The 14,315-nt window shown below is 43.9% G+C and overlaps 1 protein-coding gene across 1 annotated transcript in view; it reads left to right on the top strand.

The window, feature by feature from the left end:
- Nucleotides 1–1,060: 1,060 nt before the first annotated feature.
- The window catches only part of MED14 (mediator complex subunit 14), a 77,409-nt gene continuing 64,154 nt past the window's right edge, over nt 1,061–14,315 (top strand). The window contains exons 1-5 of the mRNA XM_040999879.1: nt 1,061–1,662; nt 6,974–7,000; nt 8,775–8,880; nt 13,095–13,268; nt 13,999–14,128. Coding sequence (XP_040855813.1) covers nt 1,424–1,662; nt 6,974–7,000; nt 8,775–8,880; nt 13,095–13,268; nt 13,999–14,128 — 676 coding nt within the window. The 5' untranslated portion in view covers nt 1,061–1,423. The remainder of the gene's footprint in view (nt 1,663–6,973; nt 7,001–8,774; nt 8,881–13,094; nt 13,269–13,998; nt 14,129–14,315) is intronic.

The raw sequence follows: 14,315 nt of genomic DNA on the forward strand, positions 1-14,315 counted from the left end.
GGCTTTAGAAGCACAAAAGAGGGAAAAAATGTTTACAAGCTCTCAGGATCAGTTATTGACGAGGGACCAGGAGGGACCACGAGGGACCACGGGGAGTGTCCCAGCCTTTAGAGAACTGCACCAGCCCCTCTTTTCAGACTCAGAAGGTTGAAACCGCCAAATGGTCGCTGCATAGGGGAAGTGCCCGGGACCCAAGGCCAGACTTCCCAGCAGATCAATTGTCTGAATATCTGTCGGATGGCAGCCACTGTTCGTCGGAATACCCCGGGGGCTTACAAAATGCCAGCCTAGCCAGAGGATCGCCATTTGGAAAGAGGGGGCAAAGTCTCCCACGGCAGGGGAGCGGGAGGGGGAGGCATAGAAAGCTCTAGAAGGACAGGGCGGTTCGTCTGCGTGGAGGGACTAAAACCGAGTGGATTTGGGCGGGATGGGAAGGAGATTAACATACACCCAGCCCGCCTGAAAGTTTAGCCTGCCGCTAGCCTTGTCCCTACCCCAATCCTATTTTCTCTCCCTGCCCCCCTTTTTTCCCACAGCTTAAAAAAAAAGAAAGGGAGGGGGAGGACTGCGTCGTGCGTCCTCCCACGCTAGACGCCGGGGACGTCTGTCTGTGGGAAGGGCAAAGGCTTGAGAAATCACCCGTGGCGAGGCCACTACGGTTTCTTCGCGATTCCGAAGCCACCAGAACTCACGCACACTTAGGGAAGGTTTCCCTCCCATACACCCCGCTTCTCCGTGGGACCCGTACCCCACTTTCGAGATTGCTGATCGATCCCTCAGGGCTAATCGTGACCTTAACAAACGCCTGGGAGGCAGGGAGGGGTTGGGGCGGCGGCGGCGGCCAGGGCGGGGCGGCGGGTGACGTCCACGGTGACGAATCGCTCGGTCCTCACCCCGTTTCCGGCGGCTCGCGGGGCGCTCTTCCGTTCGCCCCCCCTCCCCCACGTCCCCCGAATGCCGGCCCCCGCCCCACCCCCCACCCCCACCCTCCGCGAACACTACCGCGCGGGGCGACCGGGCGAACCGGCTCGGGTTGCTCTCGGGAGGCCCCTCTGCGGAGTCTCTCTTTCCGCTCTGCCTAACGACTTCCGCTTTTGAGCCCGTCAACATGGAGACGGCGGCTGCGGGGCCGGGCGGCCTCTGAGCAGTGGCGGAGGCGCGGCGCTGCCGGGCTGCGGCCACACGGCTTCCCCGCCCTCCGTGCCTCCCCCGCCCCTCGCCTCCATCCCCGAGGCCGGCGGCTAGGCGATCCATGGGGGCGGGCCTCTGCGGGCGGAGCGCGGCTTCCTGTTCTGAAGCTTCCCGGCGGTAGGCGGCGGCTCCACTGCCCGCGCCCCGCCGCAGAAGGCGCGGTGACCGACTGCCCGGGAGGCTCCGGGGCTACATCTCGTGCCGCTGCACCGATCCTAGCCCCTTTGCCGCCATGGCCCCGGTACAGCTGGAGAATCACCAGCTGGTCCCGCCCGGAGGAGGCGGCGGCGGTAGCGGCGGCGGCGGCGGCGGGGGCAGCGGTGGCCCGGCTTCAGCGCCTGCTCCTCCTCCTCCCGGAGCCGCCGTGGCGGCTGCTGCTGCAGCTGCAGCTAGCCCTGGCTATCGACTGAGCACTCTGATCGAATTTCTGCTCCACCGGGCCTACTCAGAGCTCTTGGTGTTAACGGATCTGTAAGTGCCGCGAAACCCCAGCCTGCTTCCCAGCCATCTCTTCCCGCGCAACCGATTGAGAGGTTTGCGCCTCCCTCCCTACCGTGTTTCTCCCCGGCGCGGCTTAGTCGAGAATTTCGGAACTCAAGGGGTTCGTTCAGTAGAGGTGGCTGAAAAGCTTTGTACTGGAGGGGCTTTCTGGCGTGCAGGCAACGGAGACCTGTTCATTTGGCGTATTGCTAACACTTGGGTTGAAAATTGTCTTTGGGATTTTTGTCCGACTTGGAACCTTTTTAGCTTCCAGCATTACAGTTCAGGGTTTAAGAATATTCCACATTTAGAATGAAAAGAAAATCCCAAAGGCATGCATTCAGTCTTAGAGCCTCTGGACGATATGTTTTGAATGTAGGGTGTGTAATTGCTTCTAAGTTTCAACCTAGGAGATGGTGTATAAAATAACGCAACATTGTATGTTTAAGTACTTTCTTTCCTAGAAGATGGTAAGAATTGCAAGTCCTCTTGAGTCGTATGTATCAAAAAAAATTTTTTTTGTAGCCAATCTGTTGTTGTAGGGAGTTTGTAAATTACTTAGTTACCTGTGAAGTGCCTTGGGGGCATGGTTAGGGTGTTAATCCCTCCAGAATATGAACATAATATACTAATGCTTTTCAGTATATGAAGAAAAGGCTCTGTAAAATTTGGGGGCTGCGTTTTGCACGTTATAAGTCAGGTTCAGAATTAATATTTAATGTAGATTAATTTTCTTCCCTAATGGTAAGATTGCAAATCAGGGGTCTTTGTCAAAAAACATCAGTATGCAAAAATTAGACTGTTCAGTGTCACAGTGATTGGTTACTGGAGACTTAAAATAGTTGCAGGTGACTCCAAAAATTAAAATAGCTTCCATTTCTCTAAACCATTCTCAGTGTTGATGTACTGTACTTTACTGAATGAGACAGATATAAATAAGCCCGCCTCTGTCTAAGGAGAAATTTATGAGAAATAGCTGTCATCACTGAAATGATTTCAGTGGTACACATCTCTGTACTGTTCATTGTTGAGTCTTACAAGAACCTAAGAGGGTCCATGAGAAAGTTTCATGTGTGTGAAGGTCACGTACCCTGAATAGAGCTATGGGAAAAACATGTTGAGAACTGCTGCTGTTAATGATTGTGGTAATTAGTTTTTCCATAAAGGATTTGTAGAAATTTCTTGAATAATATTGTGTTATTTTAACACTTCAGGATGTGGCTTATGAAGAGAGGAACATCTGTTTTATTGTCAGAGAAAAAGTATTAGTTCCATGCCTTTCTATGATGTTGATTTCTATATACCATATAGGAGTATACACACACTTCACATACTTTAAAAAGGTTAATGGAAAAGCATCATTAAAAGATGAATTTTGAAATCACAATGCTGCTTTCAAAAAAGAAGGTTCTATTTTTATTGGAAAGTCAGATTTACAGGGTGAAGGAGAGACACAGAAAGATCCTTCCTCTGGTAGTTCACTCACCAAGTAGCCACAGTGGCTGGGGCTGAGCCAATCTGAAGCCAGGAGCCAGGAGCTTCAGCTGGGTCTCCCACGTGGGTGCAGGGTCCCAAGGCTTTGGGCCATCCTCTACTGCTTTCCCAGGCCACAAGCAGGGAGTTGGATGGGAAGTGGAGCAGCTGGGACACGAACTGGTGCCCATTTGGGTTCCTGCTACACGTGAGTCTAGGACCTAGCCACTAGGCTACCATGTTGGGCATGCTGCTGTTTTCACACTATGCATTTTTCATGGACTTTCTAAGATGCATGTATTTTCAGTATGTTTTTCCTTCATTCCAGATTCTATATCCAATTGCCCGTATTTTATTATTGAATGGGTGTTTCAACCTCTGTAGCCCAGAACCAAACTCCTGATTCCACTCAACACTCTTTCTCCCCCAAAAGCCACCTTTCCCATCTCAAAACAGCACGAGGCTACTTCAAAATGTTCATGGAAAAATAGAATTAAAAGATATTTTATTGTGGTTTAGAAGCATTTTGAAATCCATGCAGAATGTTTTTGGGGCATGTATTTTCTTTGAGGTTTTTTGGGGGATTTATTTTCATTGGAAAGTCAGATTTACAGAGAGGAGACATAGAACGAAACATCTTACATCTGCTGGTTTATTCTCCAAGTGACCGCAACAGCCAGAGCTGAGCCTATCTGAAGCCAGGAGCTTCTTCCTGGTCTCCCACATGGGTGCAGGACCCCCAAGGCTTTGGACTGTCCTCCACTGCTTTCCCAGGGCACAAGCAGGGAACTGGATGGGAAGTGGAGCAGCTGGGACATGAACTGCTGCCTATATGGGGTCCTGGCAATTTGTAAGAGGAAGGATTAACCAATTGAGCCAATGACCTGGGCCCCATTTTAGGCTTCTTAGAACTCTCTTATAGCTCACCATCTTGGCTTAGAAACATTTTACATTCACTTGTATGTACTGTGACCATAAAAGTTATGATCCAAACCAGAACTTTTTTTGTGAAGACGGTGCTGTTAATGTTGGTTCAATACACATAAACTGGAACTACTTTGGGCAAACCAAGACATGTGATCATCTTAGTGTTGAGACCCTATGTGATGTGTGCCTAAATGACCTTACTTCTTTAATTTGAAGTCCTGATTGTCTCTTCCTCACTTCTCTTCCACCTTTACTGCCCCTCTTGATGTTTTTGATAGTGTCTGCCACATTCCCACCGTAGAGCTGGCTTGCTCTTCCATTTTCCCTACAGCACTGATTGCCACCTGACATGATTAGTAAATTGTGCCCTATCCCTCGTTAGGGATAAGTTCTGTGAGGACTGGGGTTCTGACTTGCTTGCTATTTTCCCTGGCACATACTTGGAGGTTAACTAGATGTTTATTGACTGAATATATGAATGAATGAATTTTTAGGGCTCTCCTGTAAATCTTTAACAAATTAATGCTTTGGATAAATAAGTATATAAATGAACCTTCCTCACTATTAGTTTATGGTAACCAAAATTAATTTAGGAATGTACTATGAAAGTTCTTAAGTAGCCTGCTCTTCGTTGTTTCAGGTAGAATCCCTGACAGTTAACTCATTCATGTAGAGCTAGTATTGTAGGTAAGCTTTTGATGAGAGTTTCTTAGGGACATGGTTAGTTATTTCAGCCTCTGGTGCTTGTCTGTGAACTATTGAATTTGAAATTTAAGTGGTTTGGTTTTGGTCTCAGATTTGCTTTTTTCTTTCTTTCTTTCTTTTTTTTTTTTTTTGCCTTCTGCTTATTCAACTTTGCCCTCCCCTAAACATACATGCTTTCAATTTATTTTCTGGGGAAAAAAATAACAACTTAGTTAAATATCAAATTCCAGGATCTCAGTCATGTAAACTCATTGTACTTCAGTGTAACTAAGTGTGTGCCTTACTTCTAAACATTTGCGTTTTAGGTTTGTTTGTTGTTTTTAACCACAAATGATAGGCTTTCTTTTTCTTAAAAAAGATTTGCTTATTTATTTGAAAGGCAGAGTGACAGATCTTCCATCCACTGGTTCGTTTCCCAAATGGTTGCAACAGCTAGAGTTGGGCCAGGCTGAAGCCATGAACTTTGTTTGGGTCTCCCATGTAAGTGGCAGGAACTCAAGAACTACAGCCATTAGCCACTGCTTCATTAGCAGGGAACTGGATCAGATGCTGAGTAGCTGGGACTCAAACTTGCACTCTTAACCTGCTGTGCCACAATGCCTGCCCTGGATTTATTTTACATAAAGGGGTTTTATTTATTAATTTTTATTTTATTTTTGATGTTGTTTACATAGTTGAGAGGGATGCACGCCCTTGTGCATCTCTGATTAGGGTGGGGAGTATTAAGTGTGGAGGAAGATGGGTGGTGCAAATTCTTCAGTTTTTTTCTCCTGTCTGCAGAGGGGGAGGGGAGGTCCTCCCCCCTCCCTTTTCAAAGTACATCAGTACCTGGTGATAAGGAACAGTCCTTTAGTGACACCTTAGAGACAGTATGTGGGGGAAAAGGGTTCCAAGGGTGTTTCTGGAGTGGATTTGGTAGTTCTGAGATGCTGTCAGCTTCGTTGCACCAGGGTTAAGAAAATCTTTCCAAGGTCTATTGGTTGACCAAGTCCAGTTCAATGTGCATCCATAGACCCAGGAACATGCTGCAAAGATTAGGCAGGAGAACCTGTTCTGCTTTTCATCCTCTGATGAGGCACTTGACATTCTCTGTTGGCCTAGATGAACTGGCTGTCACGTCCCCTGAGTGCATCTGGGTGTGCTGTCCCCTGCACAGGCATCAGCAGCTGATGAGTCGCAGTTCCAATACATGCACTCCAAGATTGGGGCCCATACCTATCATTCAAGAAGTGATAGTTTGGAGTAGGGAGGCGGAATAGAGTGTTGTTCAGACTGTTGAGATGTGGACCGTGAAGCAATAGTTAACAAAACGTGGTGATTCAGCAGGCAGATCAGACCTTTCTAAGCATCATTGGGTATGTTAATGTTATTAGGGAGAAGTAGACATTGGTTGCTGACTATTAATACTAGAAAGCCAGCCAAAATATTAAACTGGAGCTATTTAAAAGTAAGCAAGGGTAGATGTTCAGCCAAGCAGTTAACATGCTCACTTTTTGCATTGTACTCCTGGGATTCCGTTGGCAATGCCAGCTTCTGCCCATGCAGATCCTGAGAGGCAGCAATGATGGCTTCAATGATTGGGTTCCTGCCACCCAAATGGGAGACCTGGGTTGAGTTCCTGGATCCCAATTTCAGCCCTGGCCATTGCAAGCACTTGGGGAGTGAACCAGAAGATGGAAGGAAGCGCTATCTCTGTTTCTCAAATAATACATACAAATTTAAAAGTAATGTATCTTTCCATTTAACCACCATGCAAATTGTAATTACTGTAAAAACCCTTGTCTGACACTGGTCCCTTTGTGTGATTAGCTTCCAGTTTTATCCACAATAACAAAACAGAGATTATTGCTTCGAAGTAAGATATCTGTTGGATTTGAGGAGGTTGGTACTCCTTTGAAGACTAAGAGGATGTTTTCTTGAAATTTCTGTAACAGCATGCTGCTGTGAGACTTGGGCTTTTTCAATGTTTGTGGTTCATGCAGTATCTTTTGAAGTATTTTCAATGGACAGAAATATTCTTTTGCTGATTTTTCCTTTATAGCTGTTTTGCTGGAAGCTCATTAAAAAGTAGGTAGCATCTTCTGAGTAACCATTTACTCAGGTTTTTTTTTTAATGCTGATATGTGGGTCAAAGGAATATTGTCATGCCTTTATGAAAGCATACATATATTTAATTAATTTATTATTTTTTTCTTAGATTGCCAAGGAAATCTGATGTGGAAAGGTATGAAAAGCTTTAAGTTTGTGTTTTTACTGATGTTTCTTTGAGTGTTGATGTGTGAATATGATTAGTGTGGGCTAGGGTGATTGTTCTCTTACATTTTGTGTTTAGGAAGCACCAGGGAAATGCAGTTGACTCTTAACAATACTTCTGGAGTGAGACCAGTTCTGGACCTTCTATTCTGTGAACTTTGATTGAATGACTAACTGGGTCAAGCTCCTGAGGGGTATAGGAAGATGTATACATTTGTAGTGGAAAAAGCTGAGAAGCAGGCTGGCTTTCAAAAGTTGGTAACTAATTTACCAACTTGTTATAATGTTGCTAGCAAATATCTTTAGAGGGCTGGCTGGCATTTGCCTATTGCTGTTACTGTTTTACAGCTGAGAAAATTTTGGTTCAGCTGAAAGTTGAGGCTGAAGACTTGACACTGGTATGATTTTGTAAGCCAAAGGAACAAGCTAAAATAAGACTTCAAAGAGATCATGTGATTGAAATTTATATTAATGACTGTCTACAAGCTACTTGGCTCTCTCGTTGACACTGCGGCTTCTTGATTCCCCCGACCCCCTCAATACCAAGCTACTGGGAAGGCTTTTAGCATTACTGGTGGCTATACTCCTGCCAAGCCTAAGTGACCTTTTTGATAGAATTAGACAGAAGCCAGAAAGTTAGAGATGGAAGAGATAATTGAAATAAGCTTGTTTTATGGCATAATTGGTCAGTTTTTTTTTTCCTCCCTCCCCGACTGGGAGGAAAGTGTAACTTAGGGTTTGTTCTTTTCCCTGAGGCAGCTGCTAGAAGTATTCCCTCTAACATTTCTGTTGTGTCTCAGTCTCACCCATGCTATACTGTTTTATCCGTTACAGTCTTCCACGGACATTGGAACAGTCTTTATATGGCCCCTAGTCAGGTTGCTGGCTCATGTCTGAGGAAGTCCTGCAGGTTGTCTGTGGGCTGCCTACACTCTGCACAGGAGCTGGGCTCTGTAGCCTTCAGCCAGCATTGTGCTTCAGCAGGAATTTTTATTTTGACACGCTGCATTGTGGTGGTGTTGGTGAGACAGAGTTGGCTTGGATCAATAGGTCACTGAATAGCTGTCCTAAGATTAGTAGGTCGGAGTCCACGGAGAGGGAGCTTGCATAGTATCCTTCACCAGTCCTGGCCTGTGGAGTGTTGTCTTCGGTTCCTCAAGGTAAACCATGAGGTGTAATGATGATCAGTTTCGCAGTTGCTGTGGAGTTGACAGAGCCAGCTGAAACACTGGTTGACAGCCTCAAACTTGTAGTCAGGCTTCTAAGGCTCTGTGAGGAAAGGTTCTTATAAGATCAAAATGGGCCATTGTTTTTATAGCAAGGCTTAAGCTTCAAGCTTTGGTCAAGGTCTGTATTCATTCCTTTCCCTTACCAAAAAAGCATCACTAATTACAAGTTTCAGTTATGAAATTCATAATTCTTAACCCCTAATTTGATCCTGTCTATATCTATGTATTGAGTATATTTTAGTAAGCTACTTTTATTATATGTAGTAAGCTACTTTTATAAAATTAATTTTAAAAATATTCATTGCTAGAATATACAGTTGAATTTGTTACTGAGATAAAAAATAAAGCATGCAGATGGTGCGAAAGATGTGATAGTAATTCATATTTAGAAGTGTTTTAGGTGGGTCATTTTGTTGTGGTTATAAGCAAAGGTTAATTTGTTTTTAAGTTCAGATGAAGTAGCTTGTGAAAGACTGTCTGATATTTTGGTTCATTGACAGTTGTTTTATTTTATAGGAAAATAGAAATAGTGCAGTTTGCAAGCCGAACCCGCCAACTGTTCGTTCGGTTATTAGCTTTAGTAAAATGGGCTGATAATGCTGGCAAAGTGGAAAAATGTGCGGTGAGTTCAAGTTTTAACTTTATTTTGTATAAAATAGCTTTTGGAATGTTAATTATAACAAATATATGTGATGTAAATATGGTTTCCAATTATAGCTTTGACTCATTTGTGATTTGATGATATTACTTATGTAAGTATTCCTATTTCTGTATATTAAGGTATAGAAAATTTCTAGGGAAACTTAATATCTCTGGTTGCCTGCTCAAAAAGACATCGTAACAGAGGGACTTGACATAGGAGACTGGAACTACAGAAGGAAAGTGGTTCGTTTCTGTAGGCTTTCATAGAATTTGCAAGGTTCTTTCCTTTAGTTTTGCTTATTGATTCCTGAAAATCCTGTGAAAATGACAATGAATATTTTCCTTGTATCTTATAGGTGAGAAGAGATAAGGTTCTTAGAAAATTCAGGGCTTGTTGAAGGTCACAGACCTTATCTGATAACACCGTTTGTGTGTGTGTGCTTGTTCCTGTACTCATTCTCTAAATCTCTGTTGAGCACAGGCTGTAGGACCTGGCAGGTGGCGGCTTGCATAGGAGAAAGTCACTGCAAACATGCATTCTTTTGACATTGAATCACTGAGGTTTATTTATTTTTATTGGAAAGGCAGATTTACAGAGAGACAGATTCCATCTTTGTTTCACTACGTAAGTGGCCACTACGGCCAGAGTTGAGCTGATCCAAAACCAGGAGGCTGGAGCTTCTTCTGGGTCTGCCCTATGGGTGCAGGGGTCCAAGAACTTGGGCCTTTTTTCACTGCCATTTCAAGAATGTTAGCAAGGAACTGGATCAGAAGTGGAGCAGCCGGGACTCAAACTGGTTCCCCTATGGGATGCCAACATTATAGGTAGAAACCTAAACTATAAAACCACGGTGCTGGCCCCTGAAGTATTTTCTTTCTCTTAATTTTTTTTGTTCTATACTTCATTTTCCATTTTTTTTAAAGATTCATTTATTTTTATTGGAAAGTCAGATATACATGGAGGAGGAAAGGCAGAGAGGAAGATCTTCCATCTGTTGATTCACTCCCCAAGCGGCTGCAATGGCAGGAGCTGAGCCGATCCAAAACTAGGAGCCTGGAACCTCTTCTGGGTCTTCCACAGAGGTCCAGGGTCCCAAGGCTTTGGGCCATCCTTGACTGCTTTCCCAGGCCATAAGCAGAGAGCTGGATGGGAAGTGGGACTACTAGGACACGAAACAGTGCCCACATGGGATCCCAGCATATGCAAGGCAAGGACATTAGCCACTAAGCTACCACGCTGGACCTTGAATCATTCTTTTGAAGTCAAAGAAGTGACGTGCAAGGAAGTGTACCAAAGTGGTTAAAATCTACCAAAAATAATTTTTTTCCTTTAGTAGGAAACCAAGTCGAAAGTGAACCAGCTATGATTCGAACCTGTGCTCTGATGTGAGAAGTTGGGGCTGCAAGTGTTGGTTTAACCAGCTTTGCCACAATGCTTACTCCCCCATCCTCAGAATTTGAATGTATGCTCAAGGAGCTTTAAAGAGGAAAAACATCAATTTGGTTCTTGTGTTAGCTCACTGAGCTTGTAACTTGGAGGCTGGTGTGTTAATAGGTGAGACGCACAATTACTCCTGTTCACCTCAGCCTCCTTTTTTAAAGGTTTACTTATTTGTGCGGGAGAGAGAAACTCTATCTACGTGTGCACTCATCAAATGCCCACAGCAGCCAGGACGGGGCCAGGCCAAAAGCAGGAGCCTGGAGCTACATATAGGTGTCTCACGGCAGTGCAGGGGTGTATGTTAGCAGGAAGCTAATTTGAAAGTGAAGGTGAGACTTGCTGCTAGATACTCTGATGGGGGATGTGAGTTTAGCTCGCGGTGCCACCGTGCCTGCAGACTTCATCCGTATTTGAGAATGGGGTCGAGACAGATTAGAGTTATTATCACAGAATGAAAAAATGTAAAAGAATTCTAAAGGAGAGTATTGTTAGCTATTAATAGCTGGATTGTGAATACTTTAAAAAAGAAAGAATATGGCCCAGTGTGGTAGCCTAGTGGCTGAAGTCCTTGCCTTGCACACGCCAGGATGCCATATGGGCACTGGTTCTAATCCTGGTGGCCCCATTTCCCATCCAGCTCCCTGCTGGGAAAGCTGACAAGTATAGCCCAAAACCTTGGGACCCTGCACCCGTGCAGGAGACCTGGAAGAGGCTCCTGGCTTCAGATCTGCTTTGTTCTAGCCATTGCAGCCACTTGGAGAGTGAATCATCGGATGGAAGATCTTCTTCTCTGTATCCCCTTCTCTCTGTATATCTGACTTTCCAATTTAAAAAAAGTAAATCTTAAAAAAAAAAAAAGTGGCACAGTGGCCTGAATTGCCTCATGGGATGCTTGCTGAGTGTTCCTTCGAGTTTCAAGCTCCTCTGCTTCTGATTCAGCTTCCTGCTAATGCACTCAGAAAGGGAATGAATGAGGCCTCTGCCTCACATGGGAGACCCAAGTGGAATTCTAGGCTACTGGCTTCGGCCTGACCAAACCTTGACTGTTGTGAGTGCCTGGGGAGTGAACTAGCAATTGGGAGATCTCCCCCGCCACCGCTAGTTACTTTGGCTTTTGTTATTTTTTAAAAGATTTATTTATTTTTAATAGAAAGGCAGATATACAGATAGGAGGAGAGACAGAGCGGAAGATCTCCTGTCCAATGATTCACTCCTCAAGTGACCACAACTGCCAGAGCTGCGCCCGTCCGAATCCAGGAGCCCAGATCCTCTTCTGCATTTCCCACGCAGGTGCAGGGTCCCAAGGCTTTGGGCTGTCCTCAACTGCTTTCCCAGGCCACAAGCAGGGAGCTGGATGGGAAGTGGAGCTGCCGGGATTAGAACCAGCACCCATATGGGATCCCAGCGTGAGCAAGGAGAGGACTTAAGCTGCTAGGCCACTGCGCTGGACCCTACTTTGCGTTTCAAATGAAAAAAAATAATCTTTTCTTTTTAAAAAAAGGGACATGGTGATGATTAGAAACCTACTTTGACTCATTAATAAGGTATTCAAAACTAAAGTTTTATCTTAGATAAGTTGAAGAAATGTAGCTTAAGTTAATGTATTATGAGTTCAGCAGGCTAGCTTAGAGAGGGTTTCATTAATGATCCATGTTTTGTTTTTTTTTTAAAAGATTTTATGTTACTTTTAATTTGAAAGGTAGAATTTACAGATAGAGAAGGAGAGACACACGGAGAACTTCCATTCACCAGACAGCTACAGTAGTTGGAACTGGGCTGGTCAGAAGCCAGGAGCCAGGAGCCAGGAGCTTGTTCTGGGTGTCCAGTGTGGGTGCAGGGGTCTGGATATTTGCGCCATCCTGTACTGCTTTCCCAGGCAAATAGCAGGAAGTTGGATTGGAAGTAGAACAGCCAGAACTGGAACAGAAGCCTATAAGGGATACCAGCACTGCAGGCAGTGGCTTTACTTGCTATGCCATGTTGCTAACCCCAAAGACCTATGTTCAAGGTGGAGCAATTTGGGCTAGATTAACTGTGGCCTCCCCATAGGGTTGGCACAAGTCTTCCTGGATAGAATTATTTGGTACTGTTGAAGTTTGGTACTTACTGACTTTGGTCAGAAAACATTTTTATGGTGAGCTGAATGATGGGAGAGCTGGGCTAGCCTTTATCACAGGTTAATACCTGGCTTTAGTTCTGACTCCAGCTATATGCTGATGCAGAACCCGGGAGTCAGCATTGATGGCTCAAGGAGTTGGGCTTGAAGGGGAGGCCTGGACTGAGGCCCTGGCTTTAGCCTTCTGGGTGTCTGTGGATTGAACCAAGGAGTGGGACCCCTTTATGTCTGTCTCTCTGCCTCTTTAAATTTAAAAGTAAACATATTGGAACCAAGGCAATCTAAGTTCAGGAGTCTCTGCCATTAATTATTTCATTATCAATCAGATCTAGAAATTCCTATGAGTAAAAAGTATTTTATGTTTCCTTTTCCTAACTTTTGATATTTTATATATACTATTTGAGATGGAAAAATGAATTGGAAAACCTTTTACTTAAAGTAATAAAACATTACTTTGTTAATATCAAATGCAAATGTATTAAATATTTTTTTCTGCAAGCTCCTGCAAAGTTTTTGAAGAAATATTTTAAAATATGGTAGAATTACTTTTAATTCACATCGGAGATTACTTTGAATAAATGGTAATTAGTACAGGTAGTGTTCAAGGCTGCCTAATACCTTTACCCTTGCTTTGAAGATGATCTCGAGCTTTTTAGACCAGCAAGCCATCCTGTTTGTGGACACTGCCGACCGCCTGGCCTCATTAGCTAGAGATGCTTTGGTCCATGCGCGCCTGCCTAGTTTTGCCATTCCATATGCCATTGATGTGCTTACTACCGGGTCTTACCCACGGCTGCCAACCTGCATTAGGGTAAGTGCTTTGCCTCAGTATTCTTAAAAGCTGAAATGGCTTTGGTATTGGATTCTACTGTATTAGGAAGCCCAGTAAAAGACATTTTTAAGACAAATAGTTTGTACAGTTCATTTTTTTCCGCGACAACGCAGATGGCAGGTTTTTTGATAGGTTGGGGATAGGATGTGAGTAGGTATAAAAATAAGTGAGCTGTGTTCCATTTTTTGGTTTGTGAGCAGACGGGAATGTAACAACCTATTATGTCCCTTTGTCCCGTATATAGGACACCTGAAAAGACAAATTGAGCAGTAAATGCACCACTCGTGGGACGTTTGAATAAATGTTAGGCACAGTTGAAATGCTGGGACTTAATAGGTTAACATCTATTTCAGATGTCAAAATACCTCATGCTAGTTATATTTTGGAAATATTTTAAAAATTTATGGTTGTAGTAGTTTATTGACTTAGTGCAGTTGTGTTTTATGCTTTTAAGAAGTGGTGAAAGTCATCTAAATGGCATAGAATTGCTTTCAGAAGTAGAGCTTGAAGATCAGGTTGCAATGGAGTTGTAACTCAGTGACTGGGTTGCAGCTTTGGTTTTGTAATGAATGGTAGTAATGGACACTGAACGTGGACCGTAGAAATGGATAAGATTCTCTTGTGTAAAGTGAAAAAAAATGTATAAAAGCAAACACAGGTTAAAAATATTCCTGAATGTTATTTCTAAATCACTTCAATTTTTTCGTAGGATAAAATTATTCCTCCAGACCCAATTACCAAGATTGAGAAACAAGCCACACTTCATCAGCTGAATCAGATTCTGAGACATCGTCTTGTGACCACAGACCTTCCTCCTCAGTTAGCAAATCTTACAGTTGGTAAGTAACTGAAGTTTGTTATTTTAAGAGTTGTTACCATATTTTCTTAAGCAGCTTCTTTGGGGTTCATTAAAAAAAAAAAAAGCTGCCAGTATGAAGCTTTGGGCCACAGTTTTGGTAGCGGTCGAATCTGATTGTCAGCCATATCATTGCCCTTTAATATTTACGCAGTGATGATATTTAAAGT

Source organism: Ochotona curzoniae, unplaced genomic scaffold, assembly GCF_017591425.1.
Source record: "Ochotona curzoniae isolate NIBS_2020 unplaced genomic scaffold, NIBS_Ocur_1.0 contig_1274, whole genome shotgun sequence".
In the NCBI taxonomy this organism is placed as follows: Eukaryota; Metazoa; Chordata; class Mammalia; order Lagomorpha; family Ochotonidae; genus Ochotona; species Ochotona curzoniae.